Source organism: Homarus americanus, unplaced genomic scaffold (genome assembly GCF_018991925.1).
Source record: "Homarus americanus isolate GMGI-L3 unplaced genomic scaffold, GMGI_Hamer_2.0 scaffold20465, whole genome shotgun sequence".
Taxonomy (NCBI): domain Eukaryota; kingdom Metazoa; phylum Arthropoda; class Malacostraca; order Decapoda; family Nephropidae; genus Homarus; species Homarus americanus.
In genome coordinates, this window is record NW_024756914.1 from 3,364,693 (window position 1) to 3,390,438 (window position 25,746).

At 38.8% G+C, this 25,746-nt stretch overlaps 1 protein-coding gene across 4 annotated transcripts in view; it reads right to left on the reverse strand.

Moving 5' to 3' along the window:
• Nucleotides 1-8,131: 8,131 nt before the first annotated feature.
• Nucleotides 8,132-25,746, reverse strand: part of LOC121857318 (1-phosphatidylinositol 4,5-bisphosphate phosphodiesterase-like) — a 59,865-nt gene continuing 42,250 nt past the window's right edge. For all 4 annotated transcript variants that reach the window (XM_042353326.1, XM_042353328.1, XM_042353327.1 and 1 more), the window contains 5 exons: nt 25,461-25,682; nt 23,446-23,617; nt 22,714-22,911; nt 17,018-17,264; nt 8,132-12,386 (listed from right to left, as the gene is read on the reverse strand). In XM_042353326.1, the coding sequence (XP_042209260.1) occupies nt 12,318-12,386; nt 17,018-17,264; nt 22,714-22,911; nt 23,446-23,617; nt 25,461-25,682 (908 nt within the window). In that variant the 3' untranslated portion in view covers nt 8,132-12,317. The remainder of the gene's footprint in view (nt 12,387-17,017; nt 17,265-22,713; nt 22,912-23,445; nt 23,618-25,460; nt 25,683-25,746) is intronic.

The following is a 25,746-nucleotide window of genomic DNA, read 5'->3' on the forward strand; positions in this document are numbered from 1 at the left end:
GTACAGTGCAGCTTGGTGCTGGGAAGGCAGCATGGTTACAAGCGTGATGTAGAGAGAGCTGGTTGGTGAGGATGCTCAGAGGAGGACAGCTTGTGGGTCGCCATGCTCGCCGGCGGGAGCGAGGACCGCCAGGCAGGCGGAGGAGGTGGTGTAGTTTGCTGTATACCTACATTGTCTATATACATGCTGAACTGTAAACCTGTTTGTCTATATTGTTTTCGCTGTGGTAAGATACCAAACTATCTCACTTGTTAACACTTGCCTGAACGAGTGTAGATTAGTCGCCGGTACCTTTGATGCAGCTAAGTGAGATATAAGGTCATCTCACGTCATGTCACCTTTGATGCAGCTGAGTGAGATATCGGGTCATCTCACGTCATGTCACCTTTGATGCAGCTGAGTGAGATATAAGGTCATCTCACGTCATGTCACCTTTGATGCAGCTGAGTGAGATATCCGGTCATCTCACGTCATGTCACCTTTGATGCAGCTGAGTGAGATATCGGGTCATCTCAAGTCATGTCACCTTTGATACAGGTGAGTGAGATATCAGGTCATCTCACGTCATGTCACCTTTGATACAGTCGTAGATAGTTTAAATCGTCACAGCTGTTCCTGGGTTGTACTTGTAATTATCTTAGCTTGTAAGTTAAACAAGACACACAGGTAATGGTCTCTTCACTCGTTGTTCCTTGGTTTAATGTAAACACACGTGCTGATTTAATAGTTATATTGGGTAGTAATGTCTGTACAATTATTTGGTATTGACAGACTAATGAGCATTAGCTATTAGCTTGTAATTAGCTGATATATTTAGAGAGAGGTACAGCCCGGAGAGCTGGTCTCACGACACAACTTTAGGGCATTGTGTCGGGCTGTGAACTGGGCTGAACTCTCTTGAGTCTGGTGACTGGTGGTTGGAGGGTAACCACACTTCAACAGGTCATTAACTAAACAGCCTACCACACACTGAGGGTTGAGTCTGTAGTTTAATGGGCTGTACACTCTAGGAGGTGTGACGGAACAAATGTTTATGGGCTGTACACCCTAGGAGGTGTGACAGAACAAATGTTTATGGGCTGTACACTCTAGGAGGTGTGACAGAACAAATGCTTATGTAGCTGTATGCTCAATAGTCTGGGTGATAGAATGTATATAATGAGTATATGTCCTTAGCTCATATTTATATAATATTGTTGTGACAGAGGCTAATACAATACAGTATACTGAACTGTATACTTGCATTGTCTATATACATGGTGAACTGTATACCTGCATTGTCTATATGCAGGTTGAACCAATTGTAAACTTATATGATAAGTTTACATAATAAATATACATCTATCTATCTAAAGTGGTCTAGTGTATGTAAATATTTTGAGCTTTTCCCTGATAATGTTGTTTCATCACAGGTGTTACTCTGTTGTAGTGTGAGCCAGTGTGAGGTGGAGGTCAATATTAAATTGAGGTGTTTAGCTGTGGCTCTGGAAGATTGACAATTTGCCTTATTTTAATTATAAACCAGAACACTTTTATTTCTCACTGTTTATCGAGGTATAATTTGGCTAAATTTATCTTTTAAACTTACCTGGACTTAGAATGCCATCACAATATGATTTGAAATTAAAGAACAAAATTATTTCCTTTTTGTTTTTTTAAGGACTTTAGAATTAATATGATTTAGTGAGACTGTTGAACCATTCAGGTACTTCACATATATTTACCATTTATGTTAAACTAAACCGTAAATACATTTTATTGTTCAATAAGGAATTCTATCTCATTAGTTCGGCGTACACAGTGATAGTTCATAGTGTCATCAGTGACCGCTGAAGTTGTAAATAACTTAAAGTGAGCGCTCACTAGCAAGCAAGCTGGAAAGGCACCGTGCCAGCTGAAACCAAGTCGTGTCATAGGTGCCACAGAGACTTTAAATTTTATGTTGATTGTGTGCTTTCTCAAGGACTGAAACTGTGCCTACAATACACCATTCACAGGGAGATACAGTGTACGCAGTCGCAGACGACAACTCCATAGGCAACAGAGAGTAGCTAAGTACTTTTTCTCTCTTTATTTTCTTTGAAATAGGTGTAGATTTATACACAGTCTGCACCCCCCCCCCCACAACAACAACAACCATGAGTTTGATATGTGATTACTGCAGGGAGACGTCGGATATGGAGGATGCAGGCCTAACTAATGCAGCGTTTAGGAGGTTACTAACTGCCGTAAAGCTTGATGGCTGTTGCTGGTATTGCCCTGGCTGCATAGTCAAGGTGAATGAAGCGATTGCAATCCATAAGGGAACGAGTTCTCTAGGGACGAAAATAGATGAAGCAGGAGCCCTGCTGGTTGACAAACTGGAGCAAGTTGAGAAAGAGATCCTTGCTAAGACTGAGGAAGTAGCTAATAGAATGGAGGTGGTTGCTAAGAGGAGTTATGCGGACGTATTAGGAGGGCCACGGGGGGGGGGCGGAGAGTAATGCAGAATCAGTACAGGTTCTACAGCAGATTGGGACTCTGAAAAAGTGTGTCGAAGAAATGAAAATTAACGCACCTACTGTTAGGGGAGAGGAGGAACACCAGGAACGGCTCCAGCGCAGGAACAATGTAATAGTTTTTGGAGTCCCAGAGAGCCAGGCAGAGGGAACTGTGAGTAAGGAAACACACGACAAGGTGCTGTTTCAAAATATTTGCACAGAGGTTCTGAAGATTCCAGCAACCCCTCAGGATGTGAGGAGACTGGGACAAAAGCAGGGGGCTAAGCCTCGCCCCCTCAGGATCACACTAGGGAGTGAGGAGGAAAAATGGCAAGTTATCCGGCAGGCAAAAAACTTAGCAAGGAGCGAGGCATTTCGGGATGTATTTATTCACCCAGACCGCACGGTAATGCAGAGGGAACAGCACAAGAAGCTCCTGCTGGACTTGAAGCAGAAGAGGGAGGAGTCGAGGAGGAACGGGGACAGGTGCACATGGGTTATACTCAGGGGGAGGGTAGTGGAACAAGTGTGCCGACACAGGGCCAGGGGGCAGCAGTGCACCCTCCACCCACTCAACCCCCCACCCGGGAGGCGGCACCAGCTCAGCCTACCGGACAGGAGGGAACGAGCGCCGTGTAAACAATGACATTTTTAACCACACCCTGCAAAATACAGTGTACTTAGCAAATGCTGCAGCTTCTGAGAATGTGGGTGGAGCGGGTTTATTACTAAGAGCAGAGACGTTACCGAGAACAAATTCTGGCTTGAATGTCATGTACACTAATACCGACACGTTCCTTGATAAGAGGGAGGAGTTTGAAACACTACTAAGAGTACACCAACCAGATATTGTAGGAGTTGTAGAACTGTTGTACAAGAACAGGAGAATCGACCCAGAGGAATGTGAGTTCAGTATTGCTGGATATGACTCATTTACGAACCTAACTCAAGAATCCTGCAGGAGGGGTGTGGTTATCTACGCTAGGCAAGACCTTAGAGCCAGCCAGGCGAGGGTACAGGGAGAGGATGTTTTTGAAGAGTCCAAGTGGTGTAAAATTAAATTAAAGGGAGGGGACTTACTTATCGTCGGGTGTATCTACAGATCCCCGAACTGTGGCCCACTAAATCAAAGGAACTTAAGAACCTTAATAAACAATGCGGCGATGCTCAACCCCAGCCACCTCCTTATCATGGGGGACTTTAACTATGGCGACATCGACTGGAGAAACGAGTCAACCCCGAATGACTTGAATAATCCTGCTACTCTTTTTGTAGAAACTCTGAGAGATAATTTTCTGTTCCAACATGTGAGAGACCCGACACATTACAGAGGGGAACAAACACCCAAGCCACTTGACCTCATCATAACAAACGAGGAGGGTATGGTGGCCAAACTGGAACACCTTGCCCCAGTTGGCACCAGTCACCATACAGTGTTGTCATTCAGATTTAACTGTTACCTAGTTCAAGATAAGGCCAGGCCAAGGTGCAAATATTACAAGGGAAATTACAATGGGATGAGGGAAGAGATGAGGGGTATCAACTGGCCTGACTTATTAAGGTACAAGAACGCAGACACTACGCTGAATATCATAACTAGTAAAATGACCCATTTGATCGATAAATATATACCCAAGACCAAACCCAGTGCTTCTAGGAATACGAGGGGATCCCTACACATGAACCATGCGGCGGTCGACAAAATTAAGAAGAAAACCCAGAAATTCAAGACGTGGGTTGGGTCAAACGATGAGCAAGACAGGAGGATGTATGCAAGAGCCAGAAACCAAGCAAAGATAGAGTGTAGGAGGGCTGAAAAGGAGTTCCAAAGGCTGGTTGCACGCGAGGTCAAGTCAAACCCAAAGGCGTTTTACCGCTATGCAAAGTCGAAATTGAAAACGCGAGTAGGAGTATCAGACCTGAGGCTTGAAGATGGTAGTTACGCAGATTCTGACCAGGATAAAGCTGAGGCATTGAACAGCTTCTTTTCCTCAGTGTTCACAAGAGAGGATGCAACTAACCTTCCTGCGTTTGAGGACAGACGGTTCGACACAGCACTGACCCACATTGTGTTCACAGAAGAGGGTATTAGAAATAAACTGTCCAGGCTAAAGGTCCATAAGAGTCCTGGACCTGACATGGTGCATCCTAGAGTGCTAAGGGAGCTGTGCAACGAGCTTGCAGAGCCCCTGAAGATTCTGTTTTGTAAATGCCTGGATGAACAAATGGTCCCCAGTGAATGGAAAGTGGCTTATGTGAGTCCTATCTTCAAGAAGGGCGATAGGCACTCCACGAACAACTATAGACCGGTGAGCCTGACCAGCATAATATGTAAAGTACTTGAGAGTATTATCAGAGATGCAGCGATGGAACATCTACTACGAAACAACCTTGTAAAAGATTGCCAACACGGTTTTATGCCGGGGCGCTCTTGCTTGACACAATTGCTCAAGGTATTGGATATTTGGACCCATATTCTAGAACGGGGTGGTAATATCGACAATATTTACCTAGATTTTGCCAAGGCTTTCGACAGTGTACCCCACGAAAGGCTGAAAATCAAACTGGAAGGGTACGGAATTCGGGGAAATGTCCTAGCGTGGATAGAAGACTTTCTACATGACCGCAAGCAATGTGTGGTGATTAATGGCACGAAATCGTCATCTGTACCTGTAACAAGTGGGGTACCGCAGGGTAGTGTATTGGGCCCGCTGTTGTTTGTTTGTTTCATAAATGATATGCCTGACGTTGTACACTCCTCCATACAAATGTTTGCCGATGACGCCAAGTTATTTCGGGAAATTAAGAACCAAGCGGACTGTGAAGAGCTGCAGAAGGACCTCTGTGGGCTCCAGGAATGGTCGAAGGAATGGCTGCTGAGATTCAATGTCACGAAGTGTAAGAGGATGCACCTGGGGCGTACCAACGGTAAGGAGGCGTACCATATGTCCCAACGGGATGAAGAAAATGTACTAGTTGAGACTGTGTGTGAGAAGGACCTAGGTGTGTATGTTGACAATGAGCTGAAGTTCTCGGGCCATTGTGAGAAGAAGGTAAATCAGGCAAATAAATTATTGGGTCTTATAAGAAGGTCGTTCAGATATCTAGACGGTCCGTCCCTCGTGACGATCTTCAGGAGTGAAGTGCTTCCCCATCTGGAGTACTGTCACCCCATCTGGTCCCCGAGATATGCTAGGGACTGTCAGTTGGTTGAAAATGTTCAAAGGAGGGCCACCAAACTGGTGCCTGCACTTCGGCATCTCAGCTACCCTGAGAGATTGGAGCGCCTGAACTTGCCTAGCTTATACTACAGACGGGCAAGGGGGGACCTAGTTGAGGTTTATAAGCATCTCAGGGGGCACTACTCAGTTGAGTGTCCTTACTTGGAGCTGGCGGACGCTCGCCCCACAAGGGGTCACAGCTCAAGATTGAAGAAGCCGCAAGTCCGGAAAACCGTGAGGGCAAACTTTTTCGGAGTGAGGGTTGTAAACTCTTGGAACAATCTACCAGAGAGTGTTGTGACGGCACCGAGTGTGAGCTCTTTCAAGAGAAGACTTGACCAACACTGGAGCGGGTTCAGGTACATTCAGGAGCCGGTGCATGCCCAGTATTTGCCAACAGTGCGTGACAGAGACGTGACCGATTGCCCGGGCGGCTAGCGAGCCGACCTTTTGGTGAAGAATATAAAGGAAAAGAGACGTGACCGATCGCCCAAGCGGCTAACAAGCCGATCAGTGGCGAAGAGGATAAAAGTAAAAAAAAAAGTAAAAAGTCATTTAATGTTGCTGTAAAATCTGTTGAGTGACTTAAGCGGCCATTATTCTGTTATAGTCATGCCAGTTAATGTTGTTTTAGGAGATACAGTTTATAATGTAGTGACGTTAAAACAAACCATTTTTATTGTCCAAATTTGTCGCACTGGGTAAGGAAGGTGTGCATGGTGGGAGAGGCTTTGGAATAAGGAATACTGAAGGTGAAAGAACACTTGAGTTTGGGGATGGTATGTAACATGTGTTTAAGAATAGGGCAAGTAGGCTGACCATGTAGGCCTAAGGCAGGTGATACAGAAACCCAGATTGGCTACATTTTGGTCAGGAAATTAGAACAGGTTGCTTGTGTGTGTGTGTGTGTGTGTTACTTAAAGATGGAGGGAGAGGAAGAAGGTGGATGTTCCAAGAAGGAGAGTGTGGGAATTGTGAAGGAACTGAATGTAAAGGAAACATTTTCTTGTGAGTTGAGAGGCTAGGAAACAGCCAGTGAGGGGCAGTGTACCAAGACGCTGGGCCATAATAAAAGATGTTCTGTTGAGTGTGATTGATGGCGGGAATGATGAAGTGGAGAGAAAGAGAGATAAAAAGAGAAAAAAAGATCGTGTGAGAAGTGGAAGATGGTTGGCAACAGAGAGAAGTACAGTACCTGGAGGCTAAACTGAGATGGTTCAGGAAAGAAAGGAGGAAACTAACTGTGTCAAGAGATACAGGAGTTAGGCAAAGAATAACATGAGGACAGGTTGTAAAGAAATGTTGGTGCTGCTATAGTAACTGAGTATGTTTGTTGGTTGGAACAATCTGAACAAATTGAACAGAAAACAAATGAATAATTGAACACAAAAAATTGAGAAATTGTCAAATAATGTCAAAATATTCAAAACTTGGTTAATTTGTATTCTCCATAATTTGGGTGACCCAGAGTCTCTTTTTGTCAACTGAATGAGGGTATAGTCTAGTTTGTGGTCCACTGAACTACTGAAAATACAAACTAACTGAGTTATGAATATTTTGACATTATTTGACAATTTCTCATTTTGTGTTCAATTATTCATTTGTTTTCTGTTCAATTTGTTCAGATTGTTCCTCATTATACCAACCAACAACCATACTCAATTACCAAGCCTTGACTGCCACATAAATTACTCTATTTATAATTACTGTACAAACAAATACTTTTTAAGTGTACAAACAGTAATAATAAAGTAAATAATACAGTAATAAATAAATGTAAGACTTACTGTGAGGTGAACTGCTAATATGTAGATGATATTTAGAAAGTGTAATAGTATTGAGGATCAGGTCTGGGGTCCACTGCTGTCATCAAGAAGATTAATCCCCAACCTACGTAACTCAGGAGACTGTTCCTTTGTTCTATGTGTTTCTCCCTTGTTTTGTTGTGTTAGTTGGCAGAAGAGGGACCTATAGTGTGTTTTATCCCAGCTGAGAAGAGATACGTAATTTGTGTCTTATTGTGGGTAAAAATAAGTATATATTAAATGCGTCCTCCGAAAGCGTCAATTTGCCACCAGAGTTTAACAGTTAATTCTTGTACAGTACTGTAGAGTGAAAAGGCTTTAAAGAGTGAAAATAGTGTCTGAGATTTCTTAAGGTTGAGGTCATTCTTAAGGTTATTAATTAATATTGGCAAATTTTATAGCAGTTGCATCTTCATATGATGTTAATTAATCAGTTCGATACTACAGTAGTCTTTGCTGTTCATAAATTCTGAAGTGCTAAAATAAATCATAATTACTGTAATCCACAGAACATCAAAAGTCACCCATGTAACACCCAACCTGGTTATTTTTTCCTTAAACTTATACCATCCAGCATTTATGATACATAAAAGTTGTGTGCATAGGGATAGAATACACAAATAAGTAACAATATACAGGAATCATTCTGGTGATCATGAGTTGCCTGCACTTTATTATAGGACTGGACAGATGGACAACCAAGACCCAGTATTATGGCTTGGTCCTGTACTGCACAGAGTCAGGGCAAAATCATCACCTCTTAGTGATATTCTTGCTCACAATAAAGGCAAGATAATTAATTTCATATGACTTACATGTACAACATAAATTAGCTGGTCACTTTAGTATTTGATGATAGTTTTCTCAATAATTTGATAACTTTTTATTTTCAATATGGGCAACACTCCCCACATCCATGATGGCACATCTTTGCTTAACATTTTACTTTAATTTTTCTAACCTGAAGGTAAGGTTAGAGGAAAAATTTTCACAAATATTTCATCCATGGAAATTAGTTAATTATAAATTCTGTTAATCCAGTTTTCTTGACCAGACCTTAAGGGAATATCTCCACAATAAATCAGGTTCCCCATTTGCAAAGTTGTAGCCAAAAAATGGTGTTTTCATTGGTCATACTGAACTTACACACAGTGAGGAAAATATTGTTTTTACTATGACAGATTCACTGATACTCAACAAGGGCCAAAATATATATATTAAGACAAACTTAGTTCCTACTACAAAGCTGTTAAGCCATAGTTACTTAAGAGATTAAAGGCATCAGTCTAAGTTACCTGCTCTCCCACCAGAGCTCATGTCTGCCTCAACCCGTGGATTTTGTTTTTTATTATTTGTACACAAGATTTGTTATCTATCAATTTTCTACATTCACAGTGGGTGGTATGTAAAAAAAATTTCCCCTCCCTCAACAATTAGGCTATTGGTGGTGTTCACACTTCCTCATTTTTAAAACCCAACACTAACGCTCATAGTGCCTACTGAAGAATTTAAATTTGCTTCAGATAATATATCAAGCAGGCACCACTTGTTTGCACTAGGAAAAAAAATACGGAAAGATTGTTAGTTGCTTCAGCAAGTACAATAGTTATGAAGATGGAATCAAGAAGAACACCTTAAAAAAGGAAGGCATCAGTAGCTTGGAGAATTGTTTAAAGGTGAACAATTAAGACAGAGTTAATATCTAAAAGAAGTGGAGTTTCTGAATGCTTGTTAGTGGCACTTTAATACGAATGTGACAAAACAATTTATAATGGGTGAAAGGGAAAGCTGGTAATTTCTCACACTGCATAACCTCCACAGTTGATCAAGACAAACTAGGCTGTTGCCAACAACATTGAGAAATGAAGAACATATAAACTTAGTGAAAATAAAATGAAAAGTATTTAATGGCAATTCTCAAATTTATTTGATTTGTTATTTTGATTTATCTTTTTGCGAAAAAATAAATACTTGTGTTGAAAATTCATGAAAAAAATGATCAGGTGTACTGACTCTGTTATATCCGACAATGAAAGAACAATAGCACAAAATTACCATCACATAATTGTTTTGTAATGTTTGCTTTCTATGATCATTAAGACTGATAATGTGCAGTACTGTATAATTATTTTGATGAAACAAGTAAAGTGCAGCATGTGAACATGAATGGTACAGGGTCTGACAGATGGCAAGTTGATATAGGCACGTTATTGAATGTAAATGGTCTCACCATGATTCCTGCACCCCTGTACACACTGGCGAGCACCTGCATCAACACCAGCGTCATATATTAACTCCGAGAAGCAAAGAACACAATTATTCCATCTTCTTTTCATAAAATAATTCCTATTTCATGCCTAAACTCTGCCATGGTTTAAAGTGTTGCCATTCTTCTACATACAGTAACTCAAAACAAATATCTACTATACCATTAATGGACGTAATTCACCATCTAAACACCGATGATAAAAATACCCTCATTATTATCCAAAGGTAGAAAAATACTGGCTGACTCTGCGGCCCAGGGGCATTATGCCATGAGGATGGAAACTTTGATTCTTTGGCACATTGGCAAAATCGCCTATGGGTAAATACTGTTCAAAATACATCAAGATACGACATCCTCTTGTGTATGTCTCAAGATGAAAACTTTCAACTTGTGTAATTCATCTATAGTAAGAATAGGATTCCATAAGTAAAAAATTTTCATCTTTCACAAACACATACAAGTGTCTCTTCCACTGTTTTCATGCTCATATAGCCTTTGCTGGTGAAAATAATTCAGTCCACCTATCATGTATCTTATATAAATAAAACAATGGAAATTGCAACTCTATAGCTTTTGCCAATTGCACTAATACCTGTATTTATATAGCAAGGCTTTGCTTATAGAAACAGCCCCTAAAGGCATCATTAAGATTTTTTGTATTTTAACCATTAACTTCAATAATGGATTTATCTATTTAAATAGTACTCATACTGAACTATACAAAAGGAGAACATAAATAAAATTAAGAAGCTACTGTGGACTTTAAAAATACTTCAATCACCTGAACTGACCCTCTGTTAGCACACACTGTTAAGGCTGATCATATTTGTATTGTCAGGTGCAGTTTGGACCTTATTAAAACCTGACAACTGGATCACATTCACTGATTCTGTTAATAATATTTTTCATGTTCACAGTAATACTTGGCACTACAGAGGAAGCAATCTTACATATGCAGTGAATATATAAATATATATAGATATATATATGTATATATATGTATATAATATTATCTAAATATAAACTCTTATCAAATTGACTAGAACAAGACTAGAGGTTACATACACTTTCATACAGGAAATCAAAAGCATTATATGCAAATTTATCTAAAACTGAAAATGAATCAGTTTGCAATAACATACTGTTAAGTCACAATACTCAACTGTTTAAAATAAATTTAACATTAATTATATATATATACTTTATATTAATAAATATTAAAAGTATTTTCATAACATCCTAAGCAGAATTTTCTTGTCATACAATCTCGCTAAAGATTAACAGAGGAATGCATAATGATAAATATTCACTAAATAGACAACATAAAACATAGTACACTAACCAGTGGAAATCCTAGAAGTAATTACTTACCGGTATATAACATATCCCAGTATGTTATATTTAGATTTGACTTAAAAAATACTGAAACGTGCTCATGAAAGTGGAAAGTTTAAAAACTTTATACACTTAACTAGTCCTGGTCAAAAAATATTATGAAAATGCAATACTATCTAATTATGTAATGAAGACACTGAGAGTGCCATAAAGCCTTTATAAAATGTTCACTACTGACCAATGCTCAAAAGCTCGAGCCTTCTCTTGATGGCAAAAATATATCTAGGACAATTTACTTTGCAGAACAAAAACCTCATCATGAATAAAAATTACCAACATCAAATAAAATTAACATGCTCTTATCAAAATATCTTATTGCCAATATAGTACATCAATCAATTATAGGTCATCTTCAAAAGGCCCTATTATTGTTGACCAGATCACGGTGCCCAAAGAACACCCGCTTTTAGTCAGATGGGGTAGTTGATTTGTGTCTACTGGGTAACTACTATAAATATCCATCAAATACCCCATGAGCATTTATACTACTCTAAGCTGAAACTTTATTATAAAACACTTATGCAAGGCTTTTATGTTGAACTGATTTAGTTATTAAAGTAATGTACAGTATTTGCTTAGTGTGACTGAAGCTACAGATGTGTTATTATAGTTACAGTTTCCTGGTTACTAAAATGTAATTGGAAGTGCTTCTGTTATTAGTATTTTTAGAAACTTAGAACAAAAAATGAGGTTTATTTTGGTATTTTAACTTGTAATTATTGTAAATATTTTGTTTCTGTCTTAATCAGGGTAAGATAAATATAGTGTATATTTGTATATGTATATCCATACACAGTACATGTACTGCACTGTATTTGTGAATGCATCCGTGTGCGAGTGTTGAGTGATGAAGATGATCCAATAAATAATATATAAGTGTGAACAACATGAATACTGTATTCCCAAATGCTGCACATATTAAGAGCACTAAATACAGTACCCTGATCAATATGGGATCTTAATGTTAATTATATGTAATGGCTTATGGTTGGTTATGGTTAGAATTATTGTACATGAAATGTTGCATACTAAAGCTTAAAAGTTAATGAAATGTGATGTCAGAAATAAGACACAAACAGAGGATATTTGAAGGGGATGATGGGAGGCTGAGGCTGGTGTGAATGACCATATGCAGTTGTTGCAAGTCTCAACAGAAGAATTCCATCTTATTCCACATCTTGTACTCTGCCTCAGTGTTCTCATAGAACTGTATGGCCTGGAAAAACAGATTACAAAATAACATTGAGCATTGTTAAACTTGACATGAATAATATTTTCTATATAGTTGTGATACATAACAATATATAGAAAAAAAATTTGTCTTGTCATCAAAACTAACAGTCAATTTTTTAACTTGTGGCTTCTTTACCCTAAGGCTGTGACCTCTATTGGGGCAGGCATCCGCTAGTTCCACGTATTAACACTCAATTGAGTATTGGCCTAATGTCCTCTGAGGTGTTTATAAACTTATATTAATCACCACTTGCCCATCTATGGTAAGAGCTAGGCAACCACAGGCGCTTTAACCTCTCAGGGTACCTTGGGTACCTGAGGTGCCGGAGTGCAGGCACGTCAGGTGCCTCTCCACATACTGGTAGCTACCAACTGATTCTGCAAGTCGTGAAAGTTTTTGTAACTAAATTCTCTATAAATACCGGTACTAATAAGATTTAAAATAAAAGGAAAACTAATGGGCATACATTAAAAGATAAAACCAAAGGAGGCTATTCTCAAAATGGAGGTACAGTACTGTTCAGTATATTAATTTTCAGTGATGTCCTTTGGTCAACTGAGTTCAAATCAGAGTAATACTTCCCATCTTCCTGTCATAGAATTGTCCCCTTTCCTTCAAACTAAAAAATCTTATTGTATAAGGAGTTTTCACTTTACATGCAAACAATTCAGAGGAACTTTTAAGTAAAATGATGAATATTTGATGATATGCAAGTGCATGGAGATAAGGAATTTGCACATACTGTAGTATGTACACCCTTCTTAGAGTGTGAGAAACAGGATGCAATATAGGGTACAGTACTGTAAATACTTTTACTCTACTTACTTATTTACTTTATTTTATATATATATATATATATATACAGTAGAACCTCGATACATCAGACTAATTAGCGCAGGCCCCAGTCCAAAAAATGTGAGTCCTAAAAAAGCCAATATATGGTCGGGGGGGTTGATAACACTGCTTATCTGAACTGTTTAAAGAAAATCAGTTACCGGTACTGTGAAGTGTTTTATGTAAATAACCACAGAATTTGTCTTATGAATAAAGAGAAAACTGTATACTGTACAGTGCTATAAAGATAAAAATAAGAACAAATAAGTGTTGGAGTATATTGTATGTGGAAGATGAGTGTTACTCTGGGAGCAGCTGGCAGAGGGAGTGGGGGTAGCACGCGTGACCGGGGTGAGTTGCTTCCCCTCTCTCCCCCAAGATTTCTTTAACACTTCTTTATGCAATTTCACCACACTTCTCATATAATTTAGGATCATTTAGTGCCAGGTTGATAAAATATTATCCCCAAAAAATCAGCTTTCCTGAAAAAAGATTCCCACAATGAACACCACGAGTCATTTGTTTACAAAGGGCAAACAGCTGATAAGCTTACCAGAATGTCTGTTTTCAACACTAAGCAAATTAGTCCAGTACAGTCGTGTATTTAGCATCACTTAAATACTATTGCAGTGTATTTACCACCACTTAATAAATACTAGTGTAGTGTATTTATCATTACTTAATAAGTAATATTGTAGTATACACTACTGTATTATGCACTAGCATATACCCTGGTTTATTCATTAATCATTTGTCTAAGTGTACAAGCAGCCAAATTGAGCCATTATCTAACACTCAAAGGTAGTAAATAGCATTTTCAGGAAGGTATCTTCATATCAAACACTATACAGTGTGTTATAGTGACCCCTGGTGTAAGCTGGTCTGTTGAAAGCTTGTGGGGTACGGGTTGTTTGGTTCACACTCAGAATGGGATGGAGACAGGAAACTCACAATGTGCTCTCTGTATACATGTTGTATTGGATGTACAATGCAGCTTGGTGCTGGGAAGGCAGCATGGTTACAAGCGTGATGTAGAGAGAGCTGGTTGGTGAGGATGCTCAGAGGAGGACCAGCTTGTGGGTCGCCATGCTCGCCGGCGGGAGCGAGGACCGCCAGGCAGGCGGAGGAGGAGGTGTTGCTTGCTGGTTGGTGTAGGTAGAAAGAGAGTGGTCACCACGAGGTCAGGTCTTAAATAGCGGAGGTAGGCGTGGCTTAGTAGTTGACCTCCGTCATGTAAGGCGGAGCTGGTTGACCTAGACCACGAGGCATACACTGGGGAATTCGCGGGGTCGGCTACTCAGCGACAAACAGCGTTTGTAGGGGAGAAATCCACTGCAAGCTCTCGCACGAACACATCTTGAGTAAATAACCTTCTGATACAACTTATCCTTTTATTTTAAAGCCATATTACAAATTGCAGTATTACAGTATTGTATTTTTTCTCTATTACTGAAGATGTTATATTAATCATGATGAACCATAAAAGGCCAATCATATGAGAATATAATACTTTTTACTTTTATCCTCTTCGCCACTGATCGGCTTGTTAGCCGCTTGGGCGATTGGTCACGTCTCTGATTACTTTTCCTTTTCATTTATCTTCTTCACAAAAAGATCGGCTCGCAAGCCGCCCAGGCGATCGGTCACGTCTCTGTCACGCACTGTTGGCAAATACTGGGCATGCACTGGCTCCTGAATGTACCTGAACCCGCTCCAGTGTTGGTCAAGTCTTGTCTTGAAAGAGCTCACACTCGGTGCCGTCACAACACTCTCTGGTAGATTGTTCCAAGAGTTTACAACCCTCACTCCGAAAAAGTTTGCGGCTTCTTCAATCTTGAGCTGTGACCCCTTGTGGGGCGAGCGTCCGCCAGCTCCAAGTTAGGACATTCTACTGAGTAGTGCCCCCTGAGATGCTTATACACCTCAACTAGGTCCCCTTTTGCCTGTCTGTAGTATAAGCAAGGCAAGTTCAGGCGCTCCAATCTCTCAGGGTAGCTGAGGTGCCGAAGTGCAGGCACCAGCCTGGTGGCCCTCCTTTGAACATTTTCAACCAACTGACAGTCTGAATTAATAAATAAATAAACCTGACAAATGCAGCAACACCTGATCAGCCCCAGCCGGCTTACATACCTACTCAAGTAGGCTTGTAGCAAATCTGATTATACCACTGTACAGTATTCAATAAGTGTGGTTCATTTCATATGATTTTTTATTAATCTTCCCCATTTGTTAAAACTTTTTTTTTTTTTTTTAGTATTTCTGATGACCAGAGCATCTTAGAGTCCGAAAAAAGCGAATTCCAATATATTGAAGTCCGATTTACTGAGGTTTTACTGTATGTATGTATGTATATATATATATATATATATATATATATATATATATATATATATATATATATATATATATATATATATATATATATATATATATATATATATATATATATATATATATAAAGTGACACAGATGAAATAATGATAGAGTATGAGCATATAAGGTGAATAAGAAATACTGTACTGTATATTTACTTCTTAGTCTATAAGCATACACTACCAAGCAAAATAATACAGTGAACCCTCAAAGATCTGGAATAAGAGGGGGGACCACCTGTCCGGAAAAGCAGATTGTCCGAATCTTCCGCCGAATGTATAAAATGTATAAAAACGATAAATAATGATATAAAAAACACCAAAAATACAGTACATGTACATATTTATCCTGACTACTGGCATTCGTCATACAGACTTTTTCCTGTGAAAAAGCCATAATTTTGAGTAAAATATTACTGTCCTCATTTGTACTCGATGTACTACATTAAAGGACTAAAATTTTTATATATTTTTTCAAAATATGTAATGTCTATACTCAAATTATTCGCCATCTTGCAAAGATTTCTGCAATGCAAGTTATATTCTGCTAAGTTTAGTATGTGCCATTTTATAAGATAAAAACTTTAAGCCTAAAACCACCTTCACCCTGAGGGGGAGGGGAGGTGAGGTGAAATGTTTTGACAGCTGGCAGCGAAGGTTACCTAGAGAGTATTTATTTATGTGTCATATAGAGAGAGTAAGTTTTTCACTTATAAAATGTCACTGAACTGACTTGGGAGAATATAACTTACATTGCTGGAATTCTTGTAAGATATTGATTAATTTGAATATAAACATGCTATAGTTTGCACTAGACATAAAAAATTTAGTAATTATTTAGTACATTTGAGTGCAGTACAGGTTTGCCCCTAGGACAGTTATTTCTTTTACACATATTAAAGATGGTGTGTGCATGTAAATGAGTACAAATAAATGAACAAAGTTATGTATATCTACCCAAAAATATGAGTAGAAAATTTTGTACTTAAATGTACTACACTAAAGGAAAATTTTTTTATCTCTTGTGCAAAATCTATATTCCAATTATTCGCTGTCTTGCAAGGATTCCACCGATGCAAGTTATATTCTGCTAATTTTAGTCTGTGACGTTTTATGAGAAAAAACTTTAAGCCTAAAACTACCTTCACCCTGTTTGGGAATGCTTCTTGGCCCAGAACCCCTAATTTTTTGGCCTGAATCTTCTGAAATCCGGATTTCCCGGGTCCGGATCTTCGAGGGTTTACTGTACAGCATTTTAAAAATTATGAGATACATGGTAATTTACTAAACTAATTAACTTGTACTGTATTTTCTACATGGTTGGCAAAAGGAAAAGAGCAAATATGAAGGCTTAGCTGACGTTGCCACCACGTAACTTAGAGAACAAAAGGAAATCAGGTAACAAACCATTTGAATATCTTTGGTAAGCTCTGTCATCTGTTGGTCATGAACCTTCTTAAGCTTCTCTTTCTGCTTTCCTTGTTTCATAGCAGAAATTTTACGTTCTTCAATAAATCTCTTGGTGTTGTTTTGATTTTTCTCCTTGAGACGACGATCACGATCAGCTTTAGTTTTAAGGGTCTTGTCTTGATTGACATCTTTAGCTGTTTCCATAGCCGCCTTAGCCTGCTGAGCCTTCATATCCTTCATGTCCCTGCAAGTTAATATGATGAAATCTAAAGAAACACTCAACCTTAAAAAAAAAAAAAAACACACAATCACATGTAAGTTTGTATATTTTCAGCCACCGGCTGCAACTCTATTAATAAACCGTATAGCACACACACACCATGATAATCAGTTGTTGAATTGAATCTGTAACTAAACTCACTTCTATATTAGAAACAAGAGAAGTGGTGGTTATTAGCGTGCCCATGATCATGTATGCAGATTAATTCAGTGAGTATAAGATGCACTGCAGGTTTAGATATGTAAATACACTCAAATCTATTTAACACTCCCTTCACTTATTTGGATCACAATAATTTTAATATTTTTCAGCAGTATTGAATTACAGGTACTCAGCCACTATTCAACACTAAGACCCACGCATCCAACATGTTGAAACAGAGACGTGACCGATCGCCCAAGCAGCTAACGAGTCGATCAGTGGTGAAGAGGATAAAAGTAAAAGTAAAAAGTATGGAAAAACACTACTTCAGATTAAGCCCTAGATGGATGTTTGAATGACCTTGCACAGGCAGGAGTCAAGAAAGATGAATAACTGTTTTTTATACAATAATTCTGTACTAATGTACTAATTTTATATACATTGTACCCTGTTCAACTAATTTCTGCATAAATCTCAACTTTAATAAGTATTATGCAAATGATCTTAAAGCTAGAAAATATGTGAGAGGCTGGGGAAGGTAACGGAAATCTGATAAGAGTATATAAAGCATCCAAGTGGCTAGCAAGTTATCAGAACTGGTTAGTAACTACCGGTATTATATATTTTTTCTTTATTTTTACGGGGAGTAGACCACCCGAGCACAGGTCAATGACCCACATCAGGGCCTGGGGGGCAAAAATATAATAATAATAATAATAATAATAATAATAATAATAATAATAATAATAATAATAATAATAATAATAATAATAATAATAATACAGTAATAATAATACTAATAATAATAATAATAATATTTAATAATAATTAATAAAAATAGATAAAAATTATAGCCAAAAAATTAAAATACTAATAATAATAACCATAAATAAATACACAAACGAAAAAATAAATCAAGAGTGAGAAACGATATACAGTATGTTGTGTTGCCAATAGCAAGAGAAACAAATGAAACCCTGCAATTGTGTGTAAATGAGGCAGAAAGTCAGATCGGCAACCTGGGACTTGGTCACAATTTTTGTGATGCCATATGGCAGTAGGGTCTACCATTAGACAACACATTATGCTTCCAATATTCTCCCAGGTGGTACTGGTAGTACCTCCATTTGATAGCTACCTACTACTTAGTTACACACTTCCCAGCACTACATAGTTAACTTGTAATTCCCTGTGCTTGAGATTATGGGAAATAATTGTTTTGCCCAAAATCATGATTAATTCTGTATAATTTATCCAAGAGTTATCTCTCGCAGGAAAGCCAAAAGAACATGGGTTTCAGAGAGTATTTCTTTTAATTTCTTTATGTACAGTATTGAAACTCAGACTTTTAGTCTGGAGAATGCCTCAAGTTTATGTAACAACAAAAAGTCAGCTCAAAAGAAATTAGAATATAACATAGTAAGTTTAGAGAACGGGGTCGACATCTTAGACCTGGGGTGTCAAACTTCTTTGCTACGGCGGGCCAGATTTAATATTAGTACACACTATGAGGGCCATGTAAAATAATTATGAGCACTTTGCGATTGTCCCTTCGGGGAATAGTGCGGCAAAATAAGAGAGGTGGATGCAGGAACAGGACTAGAGGCGCTGTTTGTTGAGGTGTAGTCTACTCGAGAGTGAGGGACAAGCCTCCCTGCCAAAGGGCAAGCACGAAGCTGCTCTCTCTCTATAAAAAAACAAAAAAACAAAAAACAAAAACCTACTTGTGCTATGTGTTGAATAATATATAGCTACCTTGATTAGTCTTATTTCCTGCTACTGCTGCTCCCTGATACTTGGCACCTTGGCATCAAAGTTTGGAGCTAATGACTGGGCTGCAGCAACCTTCAGTATTGAATTCAGGTGTGCATCAGTAAGTTGAGAACAAAGCTGAGATTTGTTAACATTCGTTACGGAAAAGAGCTGTTCATAAACATACGTACTTCCGAACATGGACATAATCTTTGAGGCAAAACACTTAATCCTGGGATAATTTGGTCCCACATATTGATAAAATGTGCCAACATCGACACTTGAAAACTTGTTCCTCAAAACAGAATCACACTGGAGGTCAATTAATTCTAACTGAAGATGTTCTGGTACCTCATTAACACTGACAGAGAATGGGTTCTGAAAATGGAAAAATATTTCTCAAGGTATTTAAAGTCAGCAAATCTTTCTTGGAACTCATTCCTTAACATGGAAATCTTGATACAGTACTTTTCTGTGTTGGTATGAACATGAAGCTCAGGTGTGCCTTGCAGGGACGTTAAGGTCGGAGAGTGTGAAAGATTACTCTGCAAGTTGCCTTTCAAAAAGCTGCAGTTTCATCTCAAAGACACAAATGCAGTCATAAAACTCTGATACCAATTTATTGTGTACTTGCATCTTTATGTTCAGGTAATTTAAATGCTCAGTAATATCCATCCATTCATTATTTTTCAATTCATATACACCTTTTCCTCTCTGTTCCGTAAACATCTGTATTTCACTACACAATTCATTAAATTGCTTCAGTAGGACTCCACGACTTAACTAATGAACATAAGTGTGGTATGGCAGTCCGTGAGTGTTCTCATTTTCCCCCAATAGCAGTTGAACTGTCTGTGGTTCAGACCTCGTGCTCGTATAAGTTCACTGTCTTTATAACGATATCCATGACATTATCCATCTTTAATGTTTTACTGCACAACACTTCTCTATGTACAGTATAATGCAATGCAAATTATGAAATTGATGGTTTGGGTTCACAGCTAGTAGTTTTTCCTTTAATTTTCTTGCCACACCAGCTTTTCTACACACCATTTGTGGTGCTCCATCTGTAGCCACACTCACAATTTGTACCCAGTCAAGACCTAATTTATCTAGTACCCCCTACCAAACTCACGAAGATGTCATCACCTGTTGTTCCTTTCATTGGTACCAGTTCCACAAACTCTTCTGTTAACTGTATATTTTCATCCACACCACATATAAAAACTGCAAGTTGTGTTACATCAGTTACATTTATACAGTATTTTTTGTTTTATCCTCTTTGCCACTGATCGGTTCGTTAGCCGCTTGGGCGGTCGGTCATGTTTCTGATATGCAGTGTTGGCAAGTATTGGGCATGCACTGGCTCCTGTATATATCGGAACCTGCTCCAGTGTTGGTCAAGTCTGGCCTTGAATGAGCTCACTCAGTGCCGTCACAACGTTCTCTGGCAGATTGTTCCAAGAGTTCACAATTCTCACTCCAAAAAAGTTCGTCCTCACGGTTTTCTGGACATGCGGCTTCTTCAAACTTGAGCTGTGACCCCTTGTGGGGCAAACGTCTGCCAGCTCCTGGTATGTACTTTAGACTGAGTAGTTCCTCCTGAGATGTTATACATTTCGTTTATGTCGCCCCTCGCCCATCTGTAGTACAGTGAACCCTCACTTTACGCGGTTGATTCAACCACAGGATACCGCGGAAAGTGAGAAACGCGTAAAGTGAACAACATAACATATGGGATTAATTGAAATAGAGACCGGGCCGACCCCCAAACTCCACTTTTTCAGACACAATACCTACGTTGTAGTAAAAATAACTTCTTAATTTTATGATGGTATGCACACACAATTAATAATTAAGAGAAATATCAATAATATTAGGTTTTTTAACACTTACATTAGTAGAAAAGATGGCTGGGCACACGGGGATGGAGGGTTGGTTCCGAGGCAGAGGGCAGATTAATTATTGGCCCTCACCTGTATCACTTGTATCAATTGTATCACTATCCACCACAGAGGCTTGCAGGGCCTCTTTGTCAAACCCCTCACAATCCATATAAGTCCATATCCTCACTATAATTATCACTATCACTGACTTGGGCCGGCTGTGGTGGGTGGCGGGTGAAGAACTCGGTAATGTTTTGATGACTGGGCGACCTTGTGCGCACCCTGCTCGCGCCGCTTACACAACATGGCGGATGGCGGGAGAGGGCGAGAGGTTTGGATCCAAAAATGGCGCGGCTCGCCAGCCGCTCTCCGCGTAAAAGGGTACACGCACCGCGGAATGTGAGCATTCCAGTTTCGGCAGGGTACCGTGTAAACGTGGAATGTGGGACCGAGTAAAGCGAGGGTTGACTGTATAGGCTAGGTGGTGGCAGGCGCTCTAATCTCCGGGTAACTGAGGTTCAATAAAGCAGGTATTTTCATCAATTGAAACAGAAAATGCAGTAAAGGACATAACTTTGTCTTTGAGTTGACTGTTAATATTCTCTGATAATTCATTAATTCTCTCTGCAACTATATTTCTTGAGAGGCTAATGTTTGGAAATGCTTCAATGACACAGCTATTTCATGGGCAATCCTGTAACTTGCCTTAACTGCAGCATCACTGACTTGGTGAATACTCTTAAATACTGATTGCTGCTTTTTCGATAACTGCTTAAACTCTAACTTTGTCTTCACGTAACTTGCCACTATATTTATTATACTTCAGAGCGTGATTAGTGCCATAATGCCTTCAAAAGTTGTAATCTTTGGCAACAGGTATCTGTTGCTTTCAAATTAAACATGTCAGTTTTCCATTCACTTCAACAAAAAAGTACAGGATTTTCCACTCTTCCTGTACTACCCGATGCTCGTCATTAATTGTTCTTTTCTTTGATAACATGATTATGGGCTCAAAAGTAAAAACAATGGACACTGCTTCTGATATTTGCAATGCTCCAACTGCCTTGAGCAACTATGCAGGAACAGTACCCGTGTGACTGCCCATGGGTACTAGTCCTGCAGAGCTATTACATCTTATACCGGTATAGTAGGTTCGGCATATATATATTTTTTTATAAAGATTCTTTTATATCGCGACTACCCAAATTACATACAAGCACTTGCCTTTAAACAGACTCAATAGAATAGATAGTCAATAGACTAAAAGAGTATTATCTGATATGTACAAAATCTTAACTTTTTACTTCAAGTGCTGCTGTCTTAGGCTCTTAGCTGCTCAAGGTGCAGCTGGAGCAGCCAGTGAGCAGCGGCCCGCATGTAAGAGGGTGTCGGGCCGCAGGGTCGCATGTTTGACACCCCTGTCTTAGACCAAGACACTAATAAAGATAAAAACAGTTACAAGGTCAATAGTAAATAGGCAAAGTAAAAAAAAATAAATAAATAAATAATAATGTTCAGTGATTAAACCTTAAGGTGCATTTTTTTTTGCAATTTTATAATTACTATCCTAAGCAAGAATGGGAAACTTATGGTATGTCTGGTGAACAGTTACATATAAATTTGGAATAACTTACTGTTCATGTTTTGCTTCCATCTTCTTTATTTGCCCTGCTTGTTCTTCTTCCATGAGCTTCTTTAATATATCCTCCTGACTCTTAAGATGTTCTTTCAACATTTCCCATTCCTCCTTTCGGTGCTTCTCCATCATCTCAGACCACTGTTTCATTTGTTCTGACACTAATGACTTGATTTTTGGATCATCCATTACATCTCTAAAGAAAAAAAAGCATATACTGTACAGTATCCACCTTGTATTCAAAGCATGGAAATTCAAGTAAAAATATCTCCCCTACATTTCGGTTAAACCTTGATAGTCAGTCCTTGGAGAATCATGTGTGAATTATTTCTATTTGTTTCAGCCCTTTTATGCTGCTTTCTGCTCTCTCCTATAAGAATTAGGTGCAAAAACTGAAGAGAAAACAAATGAATAATCGAACATAGAAATTTAGAAATTGTCGAATACAGTACTGTAATATAAAAATATTCCGAACTCGGTTAATTCAGATTTTTCGGCAATTCAGGTGACCCAGAGCCCCCTTTTGTCGAATTCACAAGGGTACAGTGTAGTATTAAAAACAGTCAATACAAGATACACCTTCTTTTGGCTGGCAATTCTTCTTTTCCTATTACAGTGAAGACCATATGAGCAAATAGAATATTAAATGTGATTTGGGAATATAAAATTTACCCTGGGGAGGAGGAGGGGAAGAGAGTGAGTGAGAGTTAACAAACAATAAAATACTAACTTTTTACCCTTTGCCAGTTTCTCAATGGCACTGCACTGTGCTTTTTGAATAGACAAACGCTCCTTCATGTGTTTTTTTCTCATACTTTCCAGTTCCTTCTGCTGCTTCTTGGTTGCTTTCAGGAAATTCTTTTGTGATCTAAGTGTTTCAAGGTTGATGGGTTCATATTCAACTGTAAAAGAAGAGAATGACCATCATACAGAAGGAAGGATATTGGTGGTACAGTGGTAACTTGGTTGCATCTGAAGCTGCAAACCACTTTGATTCCCTTTATACATGAATTGCCAAATCTTTAGCTGAACTATTGCTGATAGCCTCAAACAATTACAGTGTGGGGTCAGAAGCTTTAACATCCCACTCCAGAAAGAAAGGTGTCACTCCAGACAGTATGAACTCCACACAGTGACAGAGGACTTTCTTCTAAAAGAGCACAGGTATTGATAGCATCCCAGCCACTAATAACATGATACTGCAGGTTGGCTGGAATCAAGAGAAATCATCCATTTTCTCTAGTGGGACATCCTCATAAACCATCTGACACCATGCTTGATTATCATGTACTGTAAGTACTGTACACTGCTGCATTCTGGATCTCGCAACATGATTTGCTTGCTGAGTGAATAAAAACAAAAATAATATTTTAAACAAGGGATAACGAGGAATAAAATTCATGCATATGGCACATAATTGTGTAGCAGAGTTGCCTGGCCGACTCGCCACCCAGTAGCACTCAGAGCGGGTGAGGTTGAACTGTGAGATATGCTATTTTTCAACTCATAATTTTGGGTAGATGTACAAATTTTCTTGTACTCTGTTACATGCACACACATTGTTTATACAGAATGTGCAAAAAAAAATAAATAAAATAAAATAAAATAAAAAATAATCCTCTTAAAGACAAAAACATAAAGGGAATACAGTAAACAGGTCTTAACTGGTCTGCCTGTTAGTCGACAAGAGCAGAGGGGGAGGGAGGAGCAATCACTTTAGTACACAATATCACAATAGTACAGGGTAATGAACAGTCCGGACAGTACTCAATAACACACCAAAGTCACAACAATAACTGCGATGCAGAGCAATAAGAACGGTGCACAGTGTTCAAAAATATACAGAGCAATACAGTATAGTAAAACACAGATCGCAATGTTCAAAGGCAGGGTAGGTGGTGTGCCGGTAGCATATCCCTACAATATGCGATTTCTATATAACAAACCTAGATAGGTACCCCCTCTGGTTATCAAAAAGTTAATTTATGTTTTTTGATGGAAAAGTTGATAATGATTTCCGAAATTATTTCTAAAATTCAGGTTGGTTGATTCATAGGTAGTATCTTATATAGCAGCTCCCTTTCCAAGTGGGCTTTTATCAGCCTTGAAAATATGTTCCTCACTGAGTTGAAGATCGCTAAACTGAACAATTGCAGATTGTTAAATAACCACGGGTGTTAGAAATTTTAAATCGCTAAACCGAATTATTGCTAAGTGAACGATTGCCAAACGGCAGATACCTGTTGTACTTCACTTAAATCTTTCACCTGCCTCCTGCCATCCACTACTGAATAACATGTACACAATGTTTTTGTTATTTTACCAATATTTCCCATTGTTTCAATATGTCCATAGCACTTCAACAGATACTTGTTGGCTTTCACTTCCACATACTGTACCCATTTGATTTCTGCATTTTGTCCCATTCACCCTATACAGTACAGTATATCACTCTCAAGCATGCCATTTGTCACTCATAGATTCCTTTATGATGATAATGATCATTTTCATCTGTTTTATGACCATTTTCTACACCTGCATAGGTTAGCAATGATTATCCATGAAATCTCTCCATGCAACCTCTCTAGTCAGGTTTCTACCTTAGGTCATTTTTTACAACCTCTCCCCATGCCATTCTTAGCCTACCCCTGGCTCCCCTCCCTTCCACACATTCAGACCCATGCACCTCTTGACCCAACTGACCTCCTCTATTCTATCCACATGTCTATAATATAAAATACTTACCGACTTCCTCCTCCTTCTTTCCACCAGCACCTGCCCCAGGTTTGCCACCTGCTCCAGCCTTGGCACCCGCTGCTGGCTTGGCACCTCCAGCTTTACCTCCTCCTCCCTTGAGTGCCTTGGTATCAATGTCTGAAGCCTCAATACCCATGGCCTTCATCTGTTCCTCACGCTTTTCTTGGGCACTTAAGAAGGCTCGAGGGTCCGAAAGGGCATCCATCAAGTCTAATAAAGTAAATAAATTTTCTAAAGCTGACAAGATATTTTAGAAACTAAAATAATCACTTAC